The sequence below is a fragment of the Eptatretus burgeri genome, chromosome 12 (genome assembly GCF_056783735.1).
Source record: "Eptatretus burgeri isolate ZD-2024b chromosome 12, Ebu_testis_v1, whole genome shotgun sequence".
In the NCBI taxonomy this organism is placed as follows: Eukaryota; Metazoa; Chordata; class Myxini; order Myxiniformes; family Myxinidae; genus Eptatretus; species Eptatretus burgeri.
This window is the reverse complement of record NC_140972.1, coordinates 60722428-60744890: the sequence shown is the minus strand read 5'-3', so window position 1 is coordinate 60744890 and position 22463 is coordinate 60722428. Positions and strand designations below refer to the sequence as shown.

At 43.1% G+C, this 22463-nt stretch overlaps 1 protein-coding gene across 6 annotated transcripts in view; it reads right to left on the bottom strand.

The window, feature by feature from the left end:
* The window catches only part of LAP3 (leucine aminopeptidase 3), a 110573-nt gene that overhangs the window by 87901 nt on the left and 209 nt on the right, over positions 1-22463 (bottom strand). Inside the window, exon 1 of one of the 6 annotated variants that reach the window (XM_085848173.1) lies at positions 22113-22309. The exons of 1 other annotated variant lie outside the window; for it this stretch is intronic. In XM_085848173.1, coding sequence (XP_085704299.1) covers positions 22113-22294 — 182 coding nt within the window. In that variant the 5' untranslated portion in view covers positions 22295-22309. Of the gene's footprint in view, positions 1-2002; positions 2035-4059; positions 4083-6502; positions 6541-7024; positions 7078-22112; positions 22310-22463 lie in introns of those variants that run through there. 4 more of the 6 variants (XM_085848174.1, XM_085848176.1, XM_085848179.1 and 1 more) reach the window with 4 other exon arrangements.

The window sequence follows — 22463 nt, the reverse complement described above, 5'->3', positions numbered from 1 at the left end:
ACCACCATTGGAGAATTTGGCATTCGTGAACTATTGTTTCAATGGAAAATAAAGGGTTTTGTTCAGACCCCCCTATTGCCCACATATGTATAGCAAGGTACAGATTTAAGAGGTTGGTTGAAGAAGAGCTGACTAAAATAAAAACACGCAAATATGATACCTGGGGCATGTTCCGTCAGCAAGCAGCCTGCTAACCGCTCACCAAGCGGTTCGCTTGGTTCAAAGCGCTCAAGCAAGCGCTCCATCAGAATGGAGTGTGTGGTACCACTTAACATTGTGGCTTCCAATGCTCTTGCTCTCTCCAACGACCTCCAATGTAAGCAATGCTCTCGTTGTACTTGAACAAATCCTGTCCTGGCCGTCATTTTCAGTTATATTTGATCTTCTTGTGACAACAACTTTCCCAAACAAATTGATTGTGCTTGCAGTGGCAGAGAGTGCTGGGAAGAGTAAAATAAAGAGAAATCAATGCAAGAGGTAGAAGGAGAACCCTGTCACTACGCATTTGAGGAGGGGGTGTCGGGGGTTTTAATGTTTGTAGATTTTAAAGAATTAGTATGAAACTTAGAAATAACAATAGAAATATGAAATGTATGTTTCAATATCATCCTCTGTGACAGCAAAATTGAACATATATCAACCAATCGTTTTTAATTAGACTCCGGCAGCCATTTTCGCTTTTAATGCGGAGTTGTTCCGTTCATAAGCAGCTTGCTTACTATTCGCCAATCACCTCTCTTAATCGCTTTCTCCGCTTGCCAAGTGGCTTGCACAGTGGTTGATACAGAATGGTTGGCTTGGCAAGTGATAGCAAGCCACTTCCTAATGGAACATACCACTGTTTGTCGATATAATATCATTTAAAAACTAGAGTAATTCGACTGCACGCAGTCGACGGGTATGCCTCCGCTCTCCCGCATAAACACTTGAGTATTGACATATTTGAGTCTTGACCTTTGTCATCTCTGGCCCAAAATCTAATCAGTTAATTGTCCTGTCTAACTTTACCTTTGTACCAAGTTTGATGAAATTCTGTCCAATATTTCCTGAGTTAGGGCGTAAACAGTAAAATTTCAGTTTGACCTTGACCTTTAACCATTGACCTTTAATCACATCTGGCCCAAATTCTAATCACTTAATTGCCCTGTCTTACTTTACCTTTTTACCAAGTTTGATGAAATTCTACAATTTGCTTCTTGAGTTATCGCATAAAAGAAAATCCGGACGGACGGACAACCCAGAAACATAATGCCTCCGGCACCCTTGGTGCAGAGGCATAAAAATGGTTCAAGTACCAAGCGACTCTACAAATTCTCAACTATCTATATATTACGAAAACTCTCATCTTGTGTGTGTATATATATATATATATATATATATATATATATATATATATATATATATATATATATATATATATATATATATATATATATGTATGTATGTATGTTCCGGAAATACAGCCAAAGCAGTACATGATAGCGCAAAAATTTTTGGGCCACCTTCCAAACCACTCACCTGCAGTGTACAGTATCAAGTTTCGTTTAAATCGGGCAACGGAAAAAAAAAATTATAAAAAAATCAATTCCAGATTCAAGTCAAATACTCTTCGGGACAATTTGATCAATGCAAACAACCTCAGCGGTATAGTTCACTGGAACTATCTTTTCTTTTTCTTGAAATGATTTTTTTTCATCAATGGCTGTCACAACGGGAACCCAACGGGTTCACGGGTCGTCTAGTATCAATTAAAATGATATACAAACGCCGGTAACATGAGTGTGAATGCTGACATAGTTTGATCATGAAACGCAGCCGGTAAAACTTCTGATCACGGAAAACAAAATGGAACCGGAGAGTAGCAAGGGTGGTATGTGGGCTCAGTCAAACTGTGCGCCTTGACACATACACATACACATATACATACACACACACACACACACACACACACACACACACACACACACACACACACACACACACACGTCTGTAAAATGCTTACATGCTGTCAGCTTCCATCACCGAGGAGGGAGCGAAGGAAGGAAGGAGGATTTTGGGAGGGAATGAGGAAGAATGAGTGAGGGGAAATGATGCTGTGATGAGAGGTGACAACTGTGGGGGACCTTGTCAGAGGTGTCAAAACAAAGTCGTAAATCGTTCACATGCCAACCATCCACGGCATGAGAGAATATTTGAGGTCAAAAAGCAAATCGTTCACGAGCGAATTCGGCCTTATAGAGGCCAGCATTTGTGAGGGATGACTGAATTTTTTTTTCATCGAAGAAAAAAATGCATTCAATTGCATCCAAGAAGTGAGTAAAAAAAATAATGTTGACAAATTCTTGGTTGAAATGAATAATAGATTTTCATGTGGGTCTTCAGATTGGTGCTTCACAGGAAGGCTGTGGCATCATAAAGTGTTCTATATCTCGGATGGACATTCATCTGGGTGTCCCGTCTGCTAGCATTAGTCGGGGCATGAGAAAGATCTCAATGTATCTTTTGGAAAGAGTAGGTGAGTTATTTTCGACACGCTAACCAAATCACCTGAGAGTTGAATATCAGACCTGGCCTGGCTCGCCAGTTTGTAAAAGACTTGGGCCACAAACTTTCCCTAACCAAACCCAGAAGGAGTGGGGAATAAATTGGAGCCGTTTAAGAATAAGTAGTCGTTCAAATAGCATTTGCTTACATGGCAAGTGACCCGTAATTTTGGGGGTTTGGCCCGTGTACTTTCTTTAAACCCGTGGACCCGTTTTAGTATCGTTAAAACCCGTGATGGATGGAAAGTACGAACAAAATTAAAAAACGCAATGTTTACCTTCCATTCCACTCTCACTGATTCACGCACAGAGTGACAGATCTGTGACGATCTTTATCCGATATGCAAGGTACCACTCTAGTCTGACTCTATTGGCTGAGTGACGTCATGAGCTTTACCCAACTGATCAATTCCTTCAATCCTCATCTGTACACATCATCACTTCCTCTCTTCTACCATTTGTCATCACCCCGAATCAATCGGAAGGCCTATTTGTTTTCCAATCCACTTTTCGAATTCTTACTGTGATATTTATTGGTATTTTCGAGTATTTTGAATGGTAGGATTCGATTCGGATTGTTTTCATTGGTATACAGCGTGTCCACAAATTAACGTTCCAAATTCAAACAGTAATAAAAAATGAATGAAATGGGGTACAATGTTGTGGTTTGATGCTTGTGAATGAACGAACATTTCTTAAAGTTTTATTGTCAAGATCATCACATCACATTCATCACCATTTATTATCACTTGGCCTCAATAGAGCAGGCAACACTGCTCTTTATTGTGGGGACGATATTTCCAGTAAATGTGACATCACACGTCATAGGGGACAACTGGAAACGAAAAAAGAAAAGGAAAACTTGGAGAAATGTTATGTATATGTATGTATGTATGTATGTATGTATGTATGTATGTATGTATGTATGTATGTATGTCTTCCTTGGAAACTCCTTATCATTATTGATTGGTCAACCCCTCGAATAGAGATTTTACCAAGTTTGGTTAACCCTTTGCGCACTGCATTGTTTACGGCCGCAAGGTTCCTGCTGCTTAATTAGTTTTTTTTCATGGGGCTGTGAATTTCAAGTGGTATTTTCAAAAAAATAATACTTTGGGTGTCAAGTTAGATGGAGAGCCAAAATGAAAACAAAAATTTGTTTCATTTTTTTTGTATCTTGTCGCAAATCTGTGACTGCAGCATGCAATGAGTGAAAAAAAACAACCCGTTTTCGATTCCTGCCAACCCATTTTTTGTCACCTTCAACTTGCCATGTACATATTTGTAGCAACCATAGTGGTGGTAGTAGAAGTTGTTGTTGTTGTTGTTGTCATAGAAGTCTGGCTGTATTGCATATTGAAAAAAACTCGTACATTATGTTCGTTGAATGCATAAATAAATGCAAAATGCAAATCGCTACGCTTGTAGCATAAGCACATGGGTCCTGTGTGTATGATCAGTGTTTGGTTGTATTAAATGCATCATAATCCGTGTGTGTTTCTCACACATGTCCTACCAGCACATTCGTTAACCAGACGCGTGGGCTGTTCTTTGTCTGGCATGGTCGATGCCTGTCCAAGGTGCAAGCAAACAGCAGCTGCAGGCGGTAAAAGCGAGGAGGCAGGGACATCTTTGCACAAGTGTCTGCCATTTTTGGTCTCTTGGACGGCTGTTATCTCGGAATTTGCCGCCCACGAGTGGACACATACGTCTCACGGCCGCCTCCGCACTTCTTAGCTCTTTGACCCATCACCTTTGATCACATGGAAACAGTAACGGCCTTGTCTCTGCGTATCTATGTCAATTTGCGTTTGTCTTTTTCAGGCAAAAAAGTTGCAAGTCATGCATTTGACAATGATCTGCATGGTGATTGCAATGGCATCAGTCTAAATCGCACTCAGGGTTAAGCCTGTGGGTAACTGATGTATGTGCATGATCATTTTATTTTGGTGTGCAAGATCTTGGCTCATACAACAGCGACATGACGGAGAGAAAAACGGCAATGTCCTGACAGTGGAACCGCAGGCGGATGTAACAAACCGTTCGCTTTACCAGTGGTGTTACCGTGTCACCCTCATGCTGCAACTGCATCCAAACAGTCTTGCAAGTGCCTGCGGGTATGGACGTGCCCACACATTATATTTTCCCACAAGAGAAAAAAATTCCTGGATTCCAACGTGAGCGATATTTACATTTTAATAGTTTGGACCTTGCTTCTATTGGGATTCACTCACAGACTCTTACATCGGTCTCCCAAATTGCTTGAATGCAAACTATATTTATGAGTTGTGTTTGTGAATGCAAACTGATGTACCACATTCCTCCAGGATATGCCACCAAGAATGACAGGATAGGGAGCATTCCCCTAAACTCGTGGATGGTGCTGCAAATTCCAATGTACATATTTAGGAACATCCAGATTCAAAAATTAAGGAACCACGAACCTAGTGTAGCTGCCCTTCAGACAATGTTGAGGTCTGATGTCTCGACCACCGAAGGGGTTTTCATTTGGGACTGTGCAAGTATCATGTGCCAAGTGTTCAGCTTATTCCCGAAGGGGAGGTGTTATCACGTGACTGTAATATATTGGCACACTATGACCGTGTCACCGTTAAATGAACACCATTCTGTGGTCAAAACGTCAGATGTGATCCTTGCCTGTTTGGCTACACACGAGGGTGGTGGAGTCTTCCCTTTTAAACAAGGTAGGTAAAGAGTTTTCTGGTTCGATTTTCTCTCATACTAATTTCACTTATTGAAAAACCAATTGGTCTTACTGTTTTTGGACATTTGTGACAATGACATAGATCTAAGGAAGCTGCACTAAGCATCAAACATCTAGATGCCTCACACAGCTCTTCTGATGAGGTGAAAATGTTTACAAGGTTTTGCCGAGCTCTTGTACTCGATCATCGGTTTGGGTTCTCACGGTGTTAAAGGAGTGATGACAATGATCTCCACCACCACCGATGAGAGGACAATGGTTATCATTTAAATCCATTCTGATGACTGAACAGCAATCCAAAACTCCTTAAAAACCATCGAATGAAATTGGCAAATGTGTACAAGTTGAATATTGCTTCCAGAAACGCTATGCTTGTGGTTGGGGTTGCTTGTGGATGATGGAGCGGGGCAGTGTGCCTATAAATTGTGACCCAGGTGTTTCGCAGGCTGCGTGAGGCATATAATGCGTGTGCCGTCCCTCGGATGGATGTTAAGCTAGAGTACCCGTTTATCAGCAGTGATTGTTGGTGTAACGTTAAAGATCGTATGGTGTAGTTGGTGAAGAGTCGGTGAGCTATCCCGGCACCCTGAACAAATCAAAAATTCCTGCCACAAAATGAATGCCATGTATTGTTTTGCTGTTCTAATTGATCAACCAATTAGTTCTTTTAAAAAGTGAAAAGAATAATCCTGGTTTAGAGTTCTAAAACAAGGTGTTGGAACGAGGACTGACAGAGTACGAGAAGAATAAACAGGGGAATAAAAACTCTGTTTATCACCAGGTGTACATTTTGGCCAACCAAGAATATCATGTATGCCTTTAAATGATTTTTTAACCACCCCATGCATTTCTTAAAGGTTGAGTATACTCAAACCATTGTATTCCTCATTCCAATGTGTTCTCCTGCATTGGGATTTGAAGAACATAAGGATTTAGAAGAAATTTGGGGTATGTACCATTCAATTCAGTTTTCAGGCCATTGAGCATACACTTCCCGTGGGATAAGGTGTCATTGCCAGCTATTTGTAATTGCAGCAGCCATAACTCGTGGTAAAATATGGCAACACACACGTACACATACACACACTAATATGCCACCTCCAGAGAATCAGCTCTGCCGAAACCATCTCTTGGCGAGGGTTACAATTTCGGGAAGATCGCCACTCAGATGGAGGATACTGGACTGATGGTGTCAAGAATTGGTCATTTGCTCAGGGTGCTGGTGATAACTCACCTCTTCTTGGTGAAACACACCATGGGATCTTCAACCTCCACCAACGACCAGTGCTGGCAGACAGGTCCTCTGGCTTAACGTCCTTCTGACGTGAATGGTGTGGACATTGATGCCTCACCCTCGTGAAACACCATTGTGACACTTTAAGGCTGGTTTGAGATTCGAACCCAGGGTAGACACCTCTAACCCATCCTGCCAATGGAATATGTCATCACGTACCTTAAAAAAAAAACACAAAAACAACTCCCACCATTGCTTTAATTATAGCCTCGATGAAAGAAAGAAAATGAACAATAAATATGATTTCACTGAGGTGCAAAGATGTCTTACCCACTGGAGACCAACAACGCTCGGGGATCCAGCTACAGTACTATGGGTTGAAGCTCAAAAGCTGATGCTGAACAGGTGTTCTCATGGGAGATGCAAGACGTTTCATGTCGCATTTAGTGCTGAAAAGCTCCTGCAGTGTTAACCTGTTTCCCTTGTACACTGAAACCCAATATGAATGAATCTCTGCGTTACCTGTCACGACAGCCACACCCAGGCCGTTCTTTGTCCATCTGGGAGTTAATAACACCCGGTGCATTGCAATTCAGTGAATGCTTCAAGGTGGACTGTTCTTACCACATCCTGGGATAAGGAAAAAACCAAATCCTATACGTCACACGAAAAACAAGTCACATTAAATTAACTCTACTTGTATTAGTACTTCTAAAATTATATTCTTATTAAAAGTACTACATTATTGGAAAAAAATCTGACAAAAATTTTCATCAACCCATCTTCAATATTTCTAACCTTTAAAAGCCTCGTTATATTATTCCTACCTTGTTGCATCGGCTGGAAAGGTTGGGGCAGGCAGGGGGTGGGAGTGTTCTAACTTCTCACCAAGTCTTTGTGGAACTAGTTGACCAGTCATCATGTTAGACTTGCAGGAATTTGTCATTTGTTCAAGGTGCCGGGAATAACTCGCCGACTCGTCATATTGTACACTGTGGGTTCTTTAATGTTCACAAACGACCACCGCTGGTGCACAAGTCTTCCGGATTAACATCCCGCAACCATCCTCTCTCCATCCCATCACCCAACATGTGATATTCTGTATACGAAGGTGGTTCACTGTTGACTGCAGACATTTTGTTGTAGAACATGTAGGAATAATAGTTGAACAAAGCTGAAAATTTATTCAATGATATGGTCTATTCTGACCAAGTTACATGTGATATGAACGACCCCAATGACATCACACTGACAGCTTATAATGGAGGGAAACCAGGTTCAAATCGAATACACCGTAATATTTCGCATCAGTCTTTGTCCATCGTCTCCTCATCATTTTAAAATTCATACAACAGAACACTGATGTAGAAGTGAACCAAATGTATGTGTCCTGTATGATTTATGGACAAGCTCCACGAAGAAAGTTAAAGTAATTTAAACGTTAAAAAAAGATTTAACAGTTAAAAAAACAAAATACTGGTCAAAGCATTATGGATAAAATGCCAATGACAGCCAACATAGTTACAGGTCAGGTCAGGTCAGGAATGGGAGCATGCGCCAGAGCAGCGCGTCGCTGCGTCCACTTTCGGCAGGTACTCCATGGACCTCAATCTGGCCATCCCCAGGCAGATGCCTGGCCCATCCCCATCTACTTGAGATGCTGATCAACCTGCTGCAACAATGAGGCATGTGGTCGGCCCGTTGGCCTCCTCCACTCACAAGGCTCCCTCGCTGAAAGAATCTGGTGAGCAGGAACAGCGTCAGGAAAACGAGCCAAATGTCCATGCAGCCGCAGCTGACACTCACAGACGATGCAGGTAACAAATTCCATTTGAGTTTCTCTCAGCAACCGCTCATTGAAAACAAAGTCAGACCAGCGAAAGACAAGAATTCTCCAAAGAGACCTGGTACTAATGGAATGAAGTCTTTATTTCAGATCCCTGGTCAGAGTCCAAGTCTCACATCCATAGAGCAAGACTGGAAGCACCAAGGACCTGAAGACTTGAACTTTCATCCTCCCGCACAGGTACCAGCAGCACCACAACCCATGATCCAGTCAATCGATGACTCCCCAGGCCAGATCCAGATGTCTGTTGACCTCTAGCTCACAGCCAGCAGAGACAAGTATATCAATGCCAAGGTAAGTGAATCTCTCCGTGACTTCAACATCCTTGCCACAAAAAGGCACAGATAAGACGGCGGCATCCAAGATGTCATTGAAAGCCTGGATCTTAGTTTTGACCGAGGAAACTTGTAATCCCAGTGGCTTCAACTCCTCATTTAGCACCTCGAGGGCCCCTAAAAGGATATCTAGAGTCTCTGCAAAGATGATTGCATCATCTGCAAAATCAAGGTCAGAGATCTTGACATTCCAAAATTATGCACTGCAGCTTGATCTCTCCGACATCCTTCCCAGAATCCAGTCCATACAAGTGCTGAAAAGTGTGGAGGCCAGTACACACCCCTGATGAACTCCAGTAACAACTGGAAATAAGTCAGAGATGGTATCGCCACATATCACAACACTCTCAGTCCCAGAGTAGAGTTCAGACATCAGATTGAAAAGTTTTGCTGGCACCCCACAAAGACCAAGAATCCTCCAGAGGGCATCCTGATTCACTGAATCAAACACTTTACAGAGATCAACATCGGCTGAGGAGGACATTACGGAGAGGATCCGAAGAGCAAGGATATGGTCAATCGTTGACCTCTGGTGTAAAGCCTGACTGCTCTAGATGCTGGTGCTCAAGCAGAGGGTGGCGAACCCTATCAAGAATTATCCGAGCAAAGACCTTGCCCGGCACTGAGAGCAGTGTAACCCCTCGGTAGTTGTTGCAGTCTTGGCGATCACCCTTCCCTTTCCAGGGAGGGACAACAAGGCCCCTCTTCCAGTCAGTTGGGATGATGCCTGTGTTCCAGGCAGAGCACAGAACTGCATGCAACGACACGAGTGCAGCATTTCCACCAGCCTTGAGAAGTTCAGCATGGGTGCCACAGATCCATGGAGCTTTACCCCATTTCAACCGGTTCACTGCAGCCTGTGTTTCCACAAACAAAGGTGGACCACAGTTGATTGGAGGGTCAGCAACAGTTATTGTAACACCCCTGACGTCCAACTGGACAGCTGGTGGATCAGCCTGGTATAACTGCTCAAAGTAACTGGCCCAGCGGGCCTTCACTTTGGACTCCTCTGTCAAGAGCCTACCACCCTCTGCTCTAACTGCAGGACACTGAGGGACGGGCTTGGACGAACGCAATGTGCGAATTCTCCTGTAAGCAGGACAAGAATTACCTGACCACAGGTGATGCTCTACCCCCTCACAGATTCCTCGCATGTAGGCCTCCTTGTCCACTCTTAGTGCACATATAGTTTTACACCTCAGCTCCCTGAACAGCTCAGCTCTGCCGTTCAGCCTGGCCCTGCAACTCTGGGCAATGGTATCCAGTGTCCCTTGAGAGACAAAATTCTTCTCCACCCTCCGGTGAGTTCCAAGACATCTACCGGCAACATCAAGGAAGTTGGTCTTGAAAGCACTCCACAACTCTTCAGGACCCCCCAAAGCAACCAGACCCCCAAATGTCCACTCAGCCTGTTTGCAAACACCTCAGCTACCCTCTCATCCTTGAGCTTGCCGACATTCAGCCTAGGCTGGGATGGTACCATTCTCCTGGACTTAAGGTGCAACTGAAGAGTTGCTACAACAAGCCGGTGGTCATTTTTGAGGAGCTGAGCACTCCGATAGACCCTGCAGTTCTGGATCATCCTCCAGTGACCATCAACAAGCACATGGTCAATCTCCTTTGCCACACCGCCAGCGTTGGAATTCCAAGTCCAGCGATGAGCTTGTGGGCGCTGAAACCGTGAACCGGCCACCCGAATTCCAAACTTCTTCTTGCAAACTCAAGGAACTTAGTGCTATTCTGGTTCACAGTTCCAGACCCATGGGGACCAACACATGTCTCATAACCATCCCTATCAGTTCCAGTCGATGCATTGAAATCGCCCAAGACAAGAAGTGTATCTCTTCATCCTGCTGGGTGTCAATTTCATTCACCCTCCCCACCAGAAAACCTGGCAGGGGAGACGGTTCAGTCGCCCACAACCCGACCATGGAACAGGTTAGTACCGGTTTACATGATTCCTGTAGCAAGTCATAGATCTGATCTCTCCTCACCAAGAGAATAATTTTGCAGGCCACTGTACATGTGCTGTGGAAGTTATCATGTGAAGTAAATTCTTGTGAAGTTATCATGAAGTTTATTGTGAAGAAGAACATCAAAGCAGCCAAAATTATCAGGAGACTGCACACCCGGTGATGCATGTCTTTCATCTGTATATGTTTTTTTCTCAGGATGCAACAGCACAAAAGGAACAGTAGAAAGAGGGGGGAAATGCCAACAGCAGGGAAGAGAGACAAACTAGATGGAGACGGAAAAACAAGGGATGAGGGGGATAAAGCATGGACAGGACAGAGGGTGTAGACCAGAAAAGAGGTGTTGAGTTTTCTATTTACACTAATCTGTTGAATTGAATCAATAAAAAAGCGCATTTTACTTGGATTGGAGCACTGCGATGTGAGATGGAACGCTGCATGATGAAGCAGTCAGCATGATATTGGGACTGCAGCACAGGCCAGAACCATCTCGAAAACTTACTTGGTCCAAACAACAAGTATTTTACGAATCTTCTGGCCAGATAGAGTGAGTCAGGAGGTAGAAGGACTGAAAGGAAAATATCATGGAGGAAATATAAATGAGGAGGTGGAGATGGATTGGGCATGTACTGTGGATGGAAAACATCACAAAACTAGAACAGCACTAAGTAGAGCGCACACCTTCACCAGGCTTTTTTTCTGGTATGTCTTGTATCCCACTCCCCCTGCGGTAAATGGGGTAAAGCTCCAGGGATTTATGGTATCCATGCTGAACGTCTCAAGGCTGGTGGAAATGCTGAACTCGTGTCGTTGCATGCAGTTCTGTGCTCTGCCTGGAACACAGACATTATCCAAACTGACTGGAAGAGGGGCCTTGTTGTCCCTCTCTGGAAAGGGAATGGTGGTCGCCAAGACTGCAACAATGATAGAGGGGTGATGCTGCTCTCAGTGCCGGGAAAGGTCTTTGATCAGATAATTCTTGATAGGGTTCGCCACCATCTGCTTGAGCACCAGCATCCAGAGCAGTCAGGCTTTGGAGCAAAGACGATTGACGATATCCTTGCTCTTCCGGTCCTCACCGAACACAGAAGAGAGTTTCGGCAGGGGCTGCTTGCAGCCTATGTTGATCTCTGTAAAGCGTTCGATGCAGTGAATCGGGATGCCCTCTGGAAGACTATTGGTCTTCGTGGGGTGCCACTAAAACTGATCGATCTGATGTCTGAACTATACTCTGGTACTGAGAGTACTGTTGGATGTGGTGATACCATCTCTGACTTATTTTTAGTTGTGACTGGAGTTTGTCAGGGGGTTTGTGCTGGCCCCCACACTTTTCAGCACTTGTATGGACTGGATTATGGGGAGGATATCGGAGAGATCAAGTTGCGGTACATCGTTTGGGAATGTCAAGATCTCTGACGTTGATGTCGCAGATGATGCAGTCATCTTTGCAGAGACTCTGGATATCCTTTTAGGGGCCCTTGAGATGCTGAATGAGGAGTCGGAGTCACTGGGATTACGGGTTTCCTGGGTCAAAACTAAGATCCAGGCTTTCAATGACATCTTGGATGCTGCTATCCTGTCTATACCGGTTTGTGGTGAGGATGTTGAGGTCAACGAAAGATTCACTTACCTTGGCAGTGATATTCATGTCTCTCCTGGCTGTCAGCCAGAAGTCTGCAGATGTCTGGGTCAGGCCTGGGGAGTCATGGATTAACTGGTCATCGGGTGTGGCACTGTCCGTACCTGTGCGGGAGAACGAAAGTCTGAGTCTTCAGGTTCTTGGTGTTTCCAGTCTTGCTCTGTGTATGTGAGACTTGGACTCTGACCAGGGATCTGAGACGGAGACTTAATTACTTTGGTACCAGATCTCTTCGGAGAATCCTTGGCTGTCGTTGGTCAGAGTTTCTGTCCAACGAGCGGTTGCTGAGAGAGACTCAAATAATATTTGTTACCTGCATAGTCTGTGAGCGTCAGCTGTAGCTGTGTGAACATGTGGCTCGTTTTCCTGACGCTGATCCTGCTCACCAGATTCTCTCAGCAAGGGAGGCTCGTGAGTGGAGGAGGCCAGTGGGCTGACTACGTTCCTTGTGGTTGCAGCAAATTGATCAACATCTCAAGGAGATGGGGATGGGCCAGGCTTCTGCCTGGGCGATGGCCAGACAGCAGAAAGTGGACTCAGCGATGCGCTGCTCCGGCGCATGCTCCCATACCTGACCTGACTCCTCTACAATTTAACATCAGGACCACGTCCTAATGTTGTAACCCAAATTTGGTAGCATTCCGACTGGTCATCTGGAGAAGAATATTTTTGAAGAAATTTACTAAGTCGGCCATTTTTACCTGCTGAAAGTCATGTGACTGGAACAAGTTTTACAACCCCCGTTACCAGTCAGGAGAGGAACGTTTCTGCCAAGTTTCAGCCAGATCGGCTCAGCGGTTTGGCCAGAGAATTCAAAATATGAGACAGACGGACGGTGCACGATGAGAAATACCTTATCTGGAATTTAAATTCTGGATAAGCTAAAAAGGCAGGGGACACCGAGTTAATAATGTAGAACTAGTAAATTAGAGAAAAGCCTTTCCACAGAGTTTTCACGTGAAAATGCAGGCACATCCGGGTTCTCCGAGCTTGGTTGCCCGGAATGTTGATGGCGGACAAGCTTTGTAATGTGGGCATCTGATTTATATGTGGTGAATGGGGAGTGCGCAGTCTCGTTGGTGGATGTAAATCTATGGGTGAAGACAATATAAGCAGAGAATGCATCAAGGATGTCGGGATTCCTCCAGATGTCTTTCAGTTTCGTGTTAAACAGCAGTTGTGACTGTTTAAATAAAAAGGTAATCATATGTGGTTGTGGTTGTGGTTGTGGTTGATCATATTTTTTACTTCTGGTTGGCCTCTTTTTCTTCCTCGTCTTCTTTGTGGGGCTCCCACGAAATGCCACACTAAGCTATTTATACAAGTTAACGCTGTTTGTTCAAGGAGGAAAAACCCTTTTGGGGGAGGGATGTTATTCGTGTTAATATTGTTTTGTAATAACATTAATATCATGATATTATCATTGGTGTTGTTATTAGAAGCGGCCTTGGAAGAAAACGCCACGATTAGCTGTCTTAACACGGATATACACCTTCACACAGACTTCACCAAAAGAGGAACATCCCCTTTGGAAAGGGAGGGGGAGGGGGGGGAATGAAGAAGTTCGAGTTTAAGGGCATTTCATCAGTTTTTCACTATTTTGTACTTTTTAGACTTATCAAATTCAGAATTTCTTCTTCTTCATTTGGTTCCAGTATTAGCTGGAGCATGCGTTAAAGCAAACTAATTGTTATCTCTGGTTGTTATCCTCATTGTCATTATTGGTTTCTGGCCTACAAAATATATCAGTAAATGAAATTTTATTTTCCTTTTATTTTGCCAAATAGACCCCAACCATTGAACTGAAAATAAATAGAATGCTCATTGCCATTCACAACACACAGTGCCCAGTGTAACTACCGGGCACCATCTTGGTTAGCACTCGATGCTGGGCGAAGGCGATTTTCGTCATGCGTTTGCGTGTAATTCATAATGAAAAACGATCGCGTTTTTTTCACCTTTTGTGTGATAGTTTTTAGATCCTCGTGGAGGATCTCTAATTCTTACGTTATTGTTCTGCTTTTTCTTGTGGACTTTTTTGTTTCACAGCCTGCAGTTTTCATCGGAACTTCCTCAAACTTGGCAAATATATGTAAAAATACCCTGCGCAGACAGTAACCATCTCCGATTTTGAAAATTCCTCCAAGAAAAAAAAGTTATGATGTCAAAATATCTCCGCTAATGGAAATCGCCTAAAAATTATCTCTGAAACTAGGCAAGCTTTTTGAATTCTGTTTGCGGGAATCGAACAGGGCATTAGCAGAGATGAATTACCGCACATACGATAAATCACTATGACGTCGTATCAATTTTTATGACGTCATTCCTATTATTTGACATTTTTTGTTTCACAACCCAGAGTTTTCCTCGGATCTTCGTGAAACTTGCCATGTAGATGCAGAAAGCTCACGCGCAGGCAGTAACCATCTCAGATTTTGAAAATTCTTCCTAGGAAAAAAGTTGACGTCATAATATCGCCGCTAATGGAAATCGCCGATACCATTATCTCTGAAACCAGGTAAGCTGTTTGAATTTTGTTTGCGGGAATCAAGCCGGGCATTAGCACAGATAATTTATCGCAAACCTGATACATCACAATGACGTCATATTCGTTTTTATGACGTCATCATTAAGAGGACGAGGATCTTAGCTCATTTGAGCTTGTTCAATAGTAAACCTATCATAACAAGTGGTGCCAGGCACAACAAATCCCGCCCATTTTCGGCATAAAGTTATTTTGGGGATCAAATTTAAATTTGAGACATCCTTAACCTGAATGTTGATTATAAGGAATAGAATAAGGAATATTTTAGTCTTAGTTTGAAGTCAATTAAACCATTTTTGACGAAGTTATGAGCGAAAAACGATTTTGACCTTTTCGTGACCTGACTTTGACCTAATTGGACCCAAAAGTTAATGGGGTCGTCCGAGGTTCATTACCCACCTGTGGATACAATTTGACAGTGTTTGAGCCAGCCGTTTTCCCGTAAAGTTGTATTTTCGTAACCATGTTTTAGTTTTAATGGAAAATTTGTAATTTTTACTGATGACCATGACCCCCAAAACTTCGGACCCTACCAATCTTCACAAATATGCATTTTTCACTATCGGAATGGGTAGGATTATAAGTGACAAATAGAATGAGGTTCACTATAAGCTTAGTTTGAAGTAAATCAGATCATTTTTGACGAAGTTATGAGCGAAAAACGATTTTGATCTTTTTGTGACCTTGACCTTGACCTTTGATCCAAATGGACCCAAAAGTTAATGGGGTCGTCCAAGGTTCATTGCCCACCTGTGGATTAAATTTGATAGTGTTTCCGAAAGCCGTTTTGCCGTAAAGTTGCTAACAGACAGAGACAAACAAACAAACAAACCGGACGATTACAATATCCCGCTCCCTCCCTCCGGGGGGGGGGGGGGGGATAATAACTATGACACTTCTTTTCACACTAAAGTTGGAGAACAAATGTTGTTTATTTGGGAGCGTGAAGAACTCGGGGTGTTTTTCGGAAGCTTACGAAGATAGAGTCTGCCCATTTATTTCACAATTTTTTTTTTGGTCAAAATTGAAAACATGAATTTACCTATCATCTTTTATTACGTACCAAAATGATGCAAATCAAGTTCATCAAATATAGCCAACTTTATTATGTGCAGTACATTACAGTATACCTAATCATTGACAGAATGAGCAGCTGAGAATGTGCATGTCTGCTGTAGGCAGGGTGATTAATCAATGTGTGGGCTGTCCCTTGGATGGACGTAAAATGGAAAGCACTGTCGCACTATTGCCTGGAATCTTGTCTTGCTATCGCTGGCATCAGCCAGTTCTGAAAGAGTTGGGTCAAACTTCCTTCAGTAACCGCTGAGAAGGTGAGATTAATGGTGGCCATTAACACAACATAAATACACCATTAAACCTCCCGACATAAAAAATGTTATAACCCAATTTGCGACCGCCAAACAAATTGAATTATGAACAGGGTTCATGTGATGAACGCCAAATGAAGTTGCGAAACTGCAGTGATATTTCAGAGTAAATTTACACTATTCCTGTTCATCATATATGTAAAAAATACCTTTGAAATGTCTTTCCACAACACTCCCGTAACAGATTGGCGCAGTTTATTTCCGCACAAACGCACTTTACCATTTATTCCGCTTTTTCAATCTGGGACGCATTCACAACAAACTGGATCCACACGTGAGTCAGTTGGATCCACAGATCCACACACGAGTGGTGCGAACCAAGATGGCGCCAGTCACGTGATCTCGAGTTCGTGGTGGCTTCACTTTTGACAGGTTATGAGCATTCCATTCATTTTCAATTCAGTGACCCTATTCAAACACAGTGGGCTATTGGGTTTCTTCTTCTTCATTTTGGTTGTGGTATCCTGGCTCGTGTGTGCGTTAAATGCAAACAAAATGTTATTGCAAACCAACAGTCATTGGGACTGATAGAGGGCATGTATTGCCAAGCAATTCTTGCTCTTGTTGGATTCGCTATATATGATATCCCTTATTGTCGGGTTTTCCGTGTATGTGTGCGTGTGCGTGTGCGTGTGTGCGCGCGCGCGCGCAATGCGAGGCTCCACAGCACAAACCAGCAAACCGATTTCAATGAAACTTGGCGAACAGGTGCCATATGGGCTGGCAGTGTGCGCGTTTGAGTTTCATTGCTAATCAACCACCCGTTGCAATGCAGCGGCCTAAAAACTGTGTTCACTCTTTTCAATACTTGTCCTACAGTTTTGAATGTGGAGAAATGAGACTTCGGAATGAAACTCTGAGATATTTAGAAAATTTTACTCGAGCCGATTTTTGATTGAGGTTTTATTTTTCAAATGGTAGTCCTTCAAAAATCGGCAAACGTTATTGACCAAAGTGAAAAGGATCCAAAATAAATGGAATCACCGGCATTTCTGTCTTTGTGGATTTCTAATAATATGTGTATTTATTTACCGAAAACGATTCCACGACCCAAACACCACCTTCAATTATTTATTTATTTACCGAAAACAATTCCACGATCCACACCCACCTTCAATTATTTATTTATTTACTGAAAACGATTCCAGGACCCATACACCACCTCCAATTATTTATTTATTTACCGAAAACGATTCCCCACCCACACACCACCTCCAATTATTTATTTATTTACCGAAAAGATTCCACGACCAACACTCCGCCTCCAATTATTTATTTATTTTCCGTAAACGATTCCACGATCCACACACCACCTTTATTTATTTATTTTCCGTAAACGATTCCACGACTCACACACCACCTCCAACTATTTATTTATTTACCGAAAACAATTCCACGACCCACACTCCACCTCCAATTATTTATTTTCTGTAAACAATTCCACGATCCACACACCACCTTCAATTATTTATTTATTTACCGAAAACGATTCCACGATCCACACACCACCTTCAATTATTTATTTACTGTAAACGATCAAGATCCACACACCACCTCCAATTATTTATTTATTTACCTAAAACGATTCTACGACCCACACACCACCTCCAATTATTTATTTATTTACCGTAAACGATTCCACGATCCACAAACCACCTTTAATTATATTTATTTATTTACCGTAAACAATTCCAGGATCCACACACCACCTTCAATTATTTATTTATTTACCGAAAACGATTCCACAACCCACACAGCACCTCCAATTATTTATTATTTAAAGTGGGAGTGGCATAGGAAAGTCGGCGTCGCTTATGAAAAATATTGTTTAGCTCAGGAGGTGTGGTCAAACAAGGGCATTGAGAGAAGTTTATCGGGTTTCGTGTGTGTGTGTGTGTGTGTGTGTGTGTGCGTGCGTGCGCAACGCGAGGCTCCACAGCACAAACCAGCAAACCGATTATTTTTCAAATAGTAGTCCTTCAAAAATAGGGTGTCTATTTACCGTCATTTTTTATGAGTGCCAGTTGGCAAAATACGCAATAGGAAAAATCGTGCCAGGCAGAGGAACAATTGTATGTGAACCAATACGTCTTGGCAATGAATCTTCGTCGGTGGATCGGTTAGAATGAAAAGCATCGTATCCAGCGCTTCGATCTTAGCGAATCCCTCGTCGGCTACCGGCTTGTTTAATTATAACTAGCAAATACCACCCATCGCTCCACTGATGGAAATACTGAGAGGGGGGAGAGAGAGAGAAGGGTGGGAGAGGGAAAGAGGGAGGAGGGAGGGAGAGTCAGGAAGGGTGGGGGAAGGGAAGGCAGTGTGAGTTGAGAGGAAGGGGAAGCAGACATGTGGTGGAGTGTTAATTATGATTCATACTGTTTCATCAAAATGCTTCTGCATAGAATAATAGTGAAGATGGAAACAAAATAATGTCTGAAATCCCTTTCTACCGGTCGTACTATAAATACCAGCCAGAGACAAACACCGCCCGGCTATGTCCAGAAATAAACACAGTCTGGAGAAAAACACTGCCCGGACGTGTCTGGAGCAGAGTCATCTGGAGACAAATACTGCCAAGACACATCCAGAGCCAAACTCCCGTCTGGACATAAAAACTGCCCAGACACGACAAGAGACAAACACCACCTGGACACATCCGGAGACAAACTCCTGTCCAGACATAAACACCACCCAGACATGTTCGGAGACAAACAACACCCAGACGCATCCAGAGCCAAGCTGTCCAGAGACAAACACTGCTCGGACACGTCCAGAGACAAACTCCTGTCTGGACACATTCAGAGATAAATACCATCCGGACACATCTGGAGACAAACCCCACCTGGACACTTCCCGAACATAACCACCGTCCAGACACGTATGGAGATAACCACCGTTCAGACATAACCACCATCTGGATATGTCCGGAGAGAGCGAGAGAGCGAGAGAGAGAGAGAGAGAGAGAGAGAGAGAGAGAGAGAGAGAGAGAGAGAGAGAGAGAGAGAGAGAGAGAGAGAGAGAGAGAGAGAGCAGGGGGGATGGAGAGGTGTGGGAGGAGGGTGGTGCACTGTATTGGAAGGGGGGAACAAGGATTGGACAAGGAGAGAGGGGTGGGGGTGGGAGTAGGGGAGTTAGCAGAGAGAATATGTAATGCTCTATGAATGAACGCACACACACACACACACACACACACACACACACACACACACACACACACACACACACACACACTTGTATTTCAAAGCATTTCGTTTATAAGCTTTGCAACATACCCAGCGATTTGTAGCTGTGATGAATAGGCATTCAATAAGATGAGTGAGGAAAGTGAAAAAAAAAAACTTTATCATAAACAAGTCTGAAGACGACGATGGTTCACGAGCGGTATTTGATGATGTAGATTGTTTCAGAAGTCAAGGATGAGACAATGTGATAATGTTTGACCAAGTTATAAAAATTATCAACATGATGTGGTACGAGTGACAGGTTATTAGCTGCAAAATGTCGAAAACCCGGTTTCGTTCAACAACTTTAAAAATTTGACCTTTGCATAACCTTTAAAGGTCCCAAAACAATGTTGTGGACATTAAAATAAGGAAACGGGATACGTGCTATAGCTTAATGGTTAGTTCGTCGAAGAAGGCCGAAACACCGGTTCGATTCCCACGACTTTGAAAATTTGACCTTTGCGAACTTTAAAGGTCAAAGGTCAAGGATTATGACCTTTGGTGCAAAATTTCCTCTGGAACATTCCAGGAACAATATAACGTCATATAGGCTATATGGAATTTCACACTCCTCGGATTATCCATACTTTGATGAAATCAGCATAAAAAAACAAACTTGAAGGGGGCGCCACGGGCAAGGTGTTCGAGATAGAGAAAAATGGTTTGAAGACTTTAGGTGGGGAATGACCTCAATATTATGCATAAAAAATATTGTCATCCAAGCTCTCAAAGTTTGGGCGGTCATCTGATTTTTATGTCAAAATTCGAAATTTTATAAGTTCATGACCTTGTGACCTTGACCTTGGGACAAAAATGAAAAAAAAGAGCTCCGTGGGGCTATGCAGGTGCCATTGGGCTAACCAAATACCAAAAACCCCTGCCAGATTCGACAAATCCCCTAGAAGATGCAAATTGAAATTGGCTACCTCCTAAAAACACAATTCGCAATTTTCTAAGTTCGTGACCTTGTGGCCTTGACCTTGGGATGAAAATGAAAAATCGAGTTCTGTGGGGCTATGCAGGTGCCATTGGGCTAAGCAAATACCGAAACCACTGCCAGATTCGACAAACCCCTCGGAGAAGAAATTTTCTATTTGTCAAAATCGCAATTTTCTAAGTTCGTGACCTTGTGACCTTGACCTTGGGCCAAAAATGAAAAATTGAGCTCCGTGGGGCTATGCAGGTGCCATTGGGCTAACCAAATACCGAAACCCCTGTCAGAATCGACAAAACTCCGGAGAAGATGCAAATTGAAATCGGCTACCCCCTAAAAACACGTTTTTGGGCGTGGCTCTGCCCATAATGGGCGGACCATGCCCATTTTCAGGAAAACACAACTAGATCATGATATCAACCTCCCACCAAAATATCATCAGGATCGGATCAAAACCCACGGAGCTATGCTCGGGACAGACACAGACAGACAGACAAGCTGGTAGGCGGACATGGGTAGTCGCCTACCCAATAGAACCTGATGCAATGGGCCCATTCGATGGGGAATGACCTGAGGATTAAGCACAAGAAAATTCATGACTCCAGCTTCAAGGGTTAATGCTGCAGATTGTTTTTTCGTTAAAATAACCCCACATTGAGGTTTTTTGGCCATTGCTAGGCAACAAAGGGGTCCATAGCAACGTTTCTTTCTCACACATAATTAGGACATACCATGAACCTACCATACCAGTTTCATGTATATCTGACTCATAGTCTCTGAGATGTAATGAACTTCATTTTTTTATTGTTTTCGACCAGGGTTCATTCAGTCTATCTTCTCCGACAGTTTTCATAGGATCCGGCTGGAAATTTTTGACAATATGGCTGAATGTATTGCCCACAGTCGCTCGTGGCCCGATTTTTGATTTTCGAAAAAATTAATTTTTTATGATTTTTCAAAAATTTCAAAGTCCCGTTGCTAGGCAACAGTGGTGTCCATAGCAACGGTTCTCATTTGCACACAACTAGGTCATGGTATGAACCTACCAACCAAGTTTCATCGAAATCGCCATTGTATTAACTGAAATCGCCATTTTAAATACTGATAATAAGGGTAGAACAAATCTCAAAAAAAACATTTTTGGAATTTTTTTTTCGTCGAGATCGACAACCCAACAGACAGACAGACACACAACAATAACGAATATAGTAGTCACATATTTTTCGTGAAAAATTTTTTTCGTGAACCAAAAAATCGTTGTGACCTGTTCCAAATCAAGACATAGTTGACCAGGCCAAAAAACATGGCGGCTTCAGACCCCAGCGAGGTTACCCAGGAAACACCTTCGTACCCCGAAGAGAGGGAGGTGGCTGAGGATCACCTGATGGATATAATTAAGTATGGCCGTTAATTATCTTCAAAAGGGGTGTTTTAATTAACACAAACACCCAATTTTCACTCTACCACTTCCTTGGAGTTTTCTTAGTTTGCATAAAAAGTTTCAGGATGATAGGTTTTCTGGTTTTGGAGTTATGGAGGAGACATACTGACACACACACACACACACACATTAATATTGGAAGAGACTGGCCTGTTATCTGATCGCAACCACATTCTGTGGCATAATAGTTAGTTCGACCTTCGAGCGTCCGCTTTGAGTGTGAGAGGGCGGTAGTTAAAATCCCGGTCGGGTCGAGTACCAAGCACGAAACACGGTACGTACACGAACAAACAACGCTGGGAAGGCAAGGAAAAACCGTCGGGGACAAAGAACTCTCGCAGAGAAATTTCTTCAGCAGCAGCACCGACGCTCGGCGTGCAAAGAACATGGTACACGTGACCACCGCGCGGCGCACACACGTGACCACGTGACCGCGTGCACGCGCGTCTGTGCGCAAGATACATATTATACAGTATAAAGTTTGTACAACATAGATATTATAATGCTCAGTTTAGTTACAACAATCAAAATCCAGGCTCATTACATACCGTCTCAGATATAATTAATGCAAACAATTGATATAGAGAGATTTAATTAATTACCGGCAGCCATGAATATTGAGAGGTAAAGACG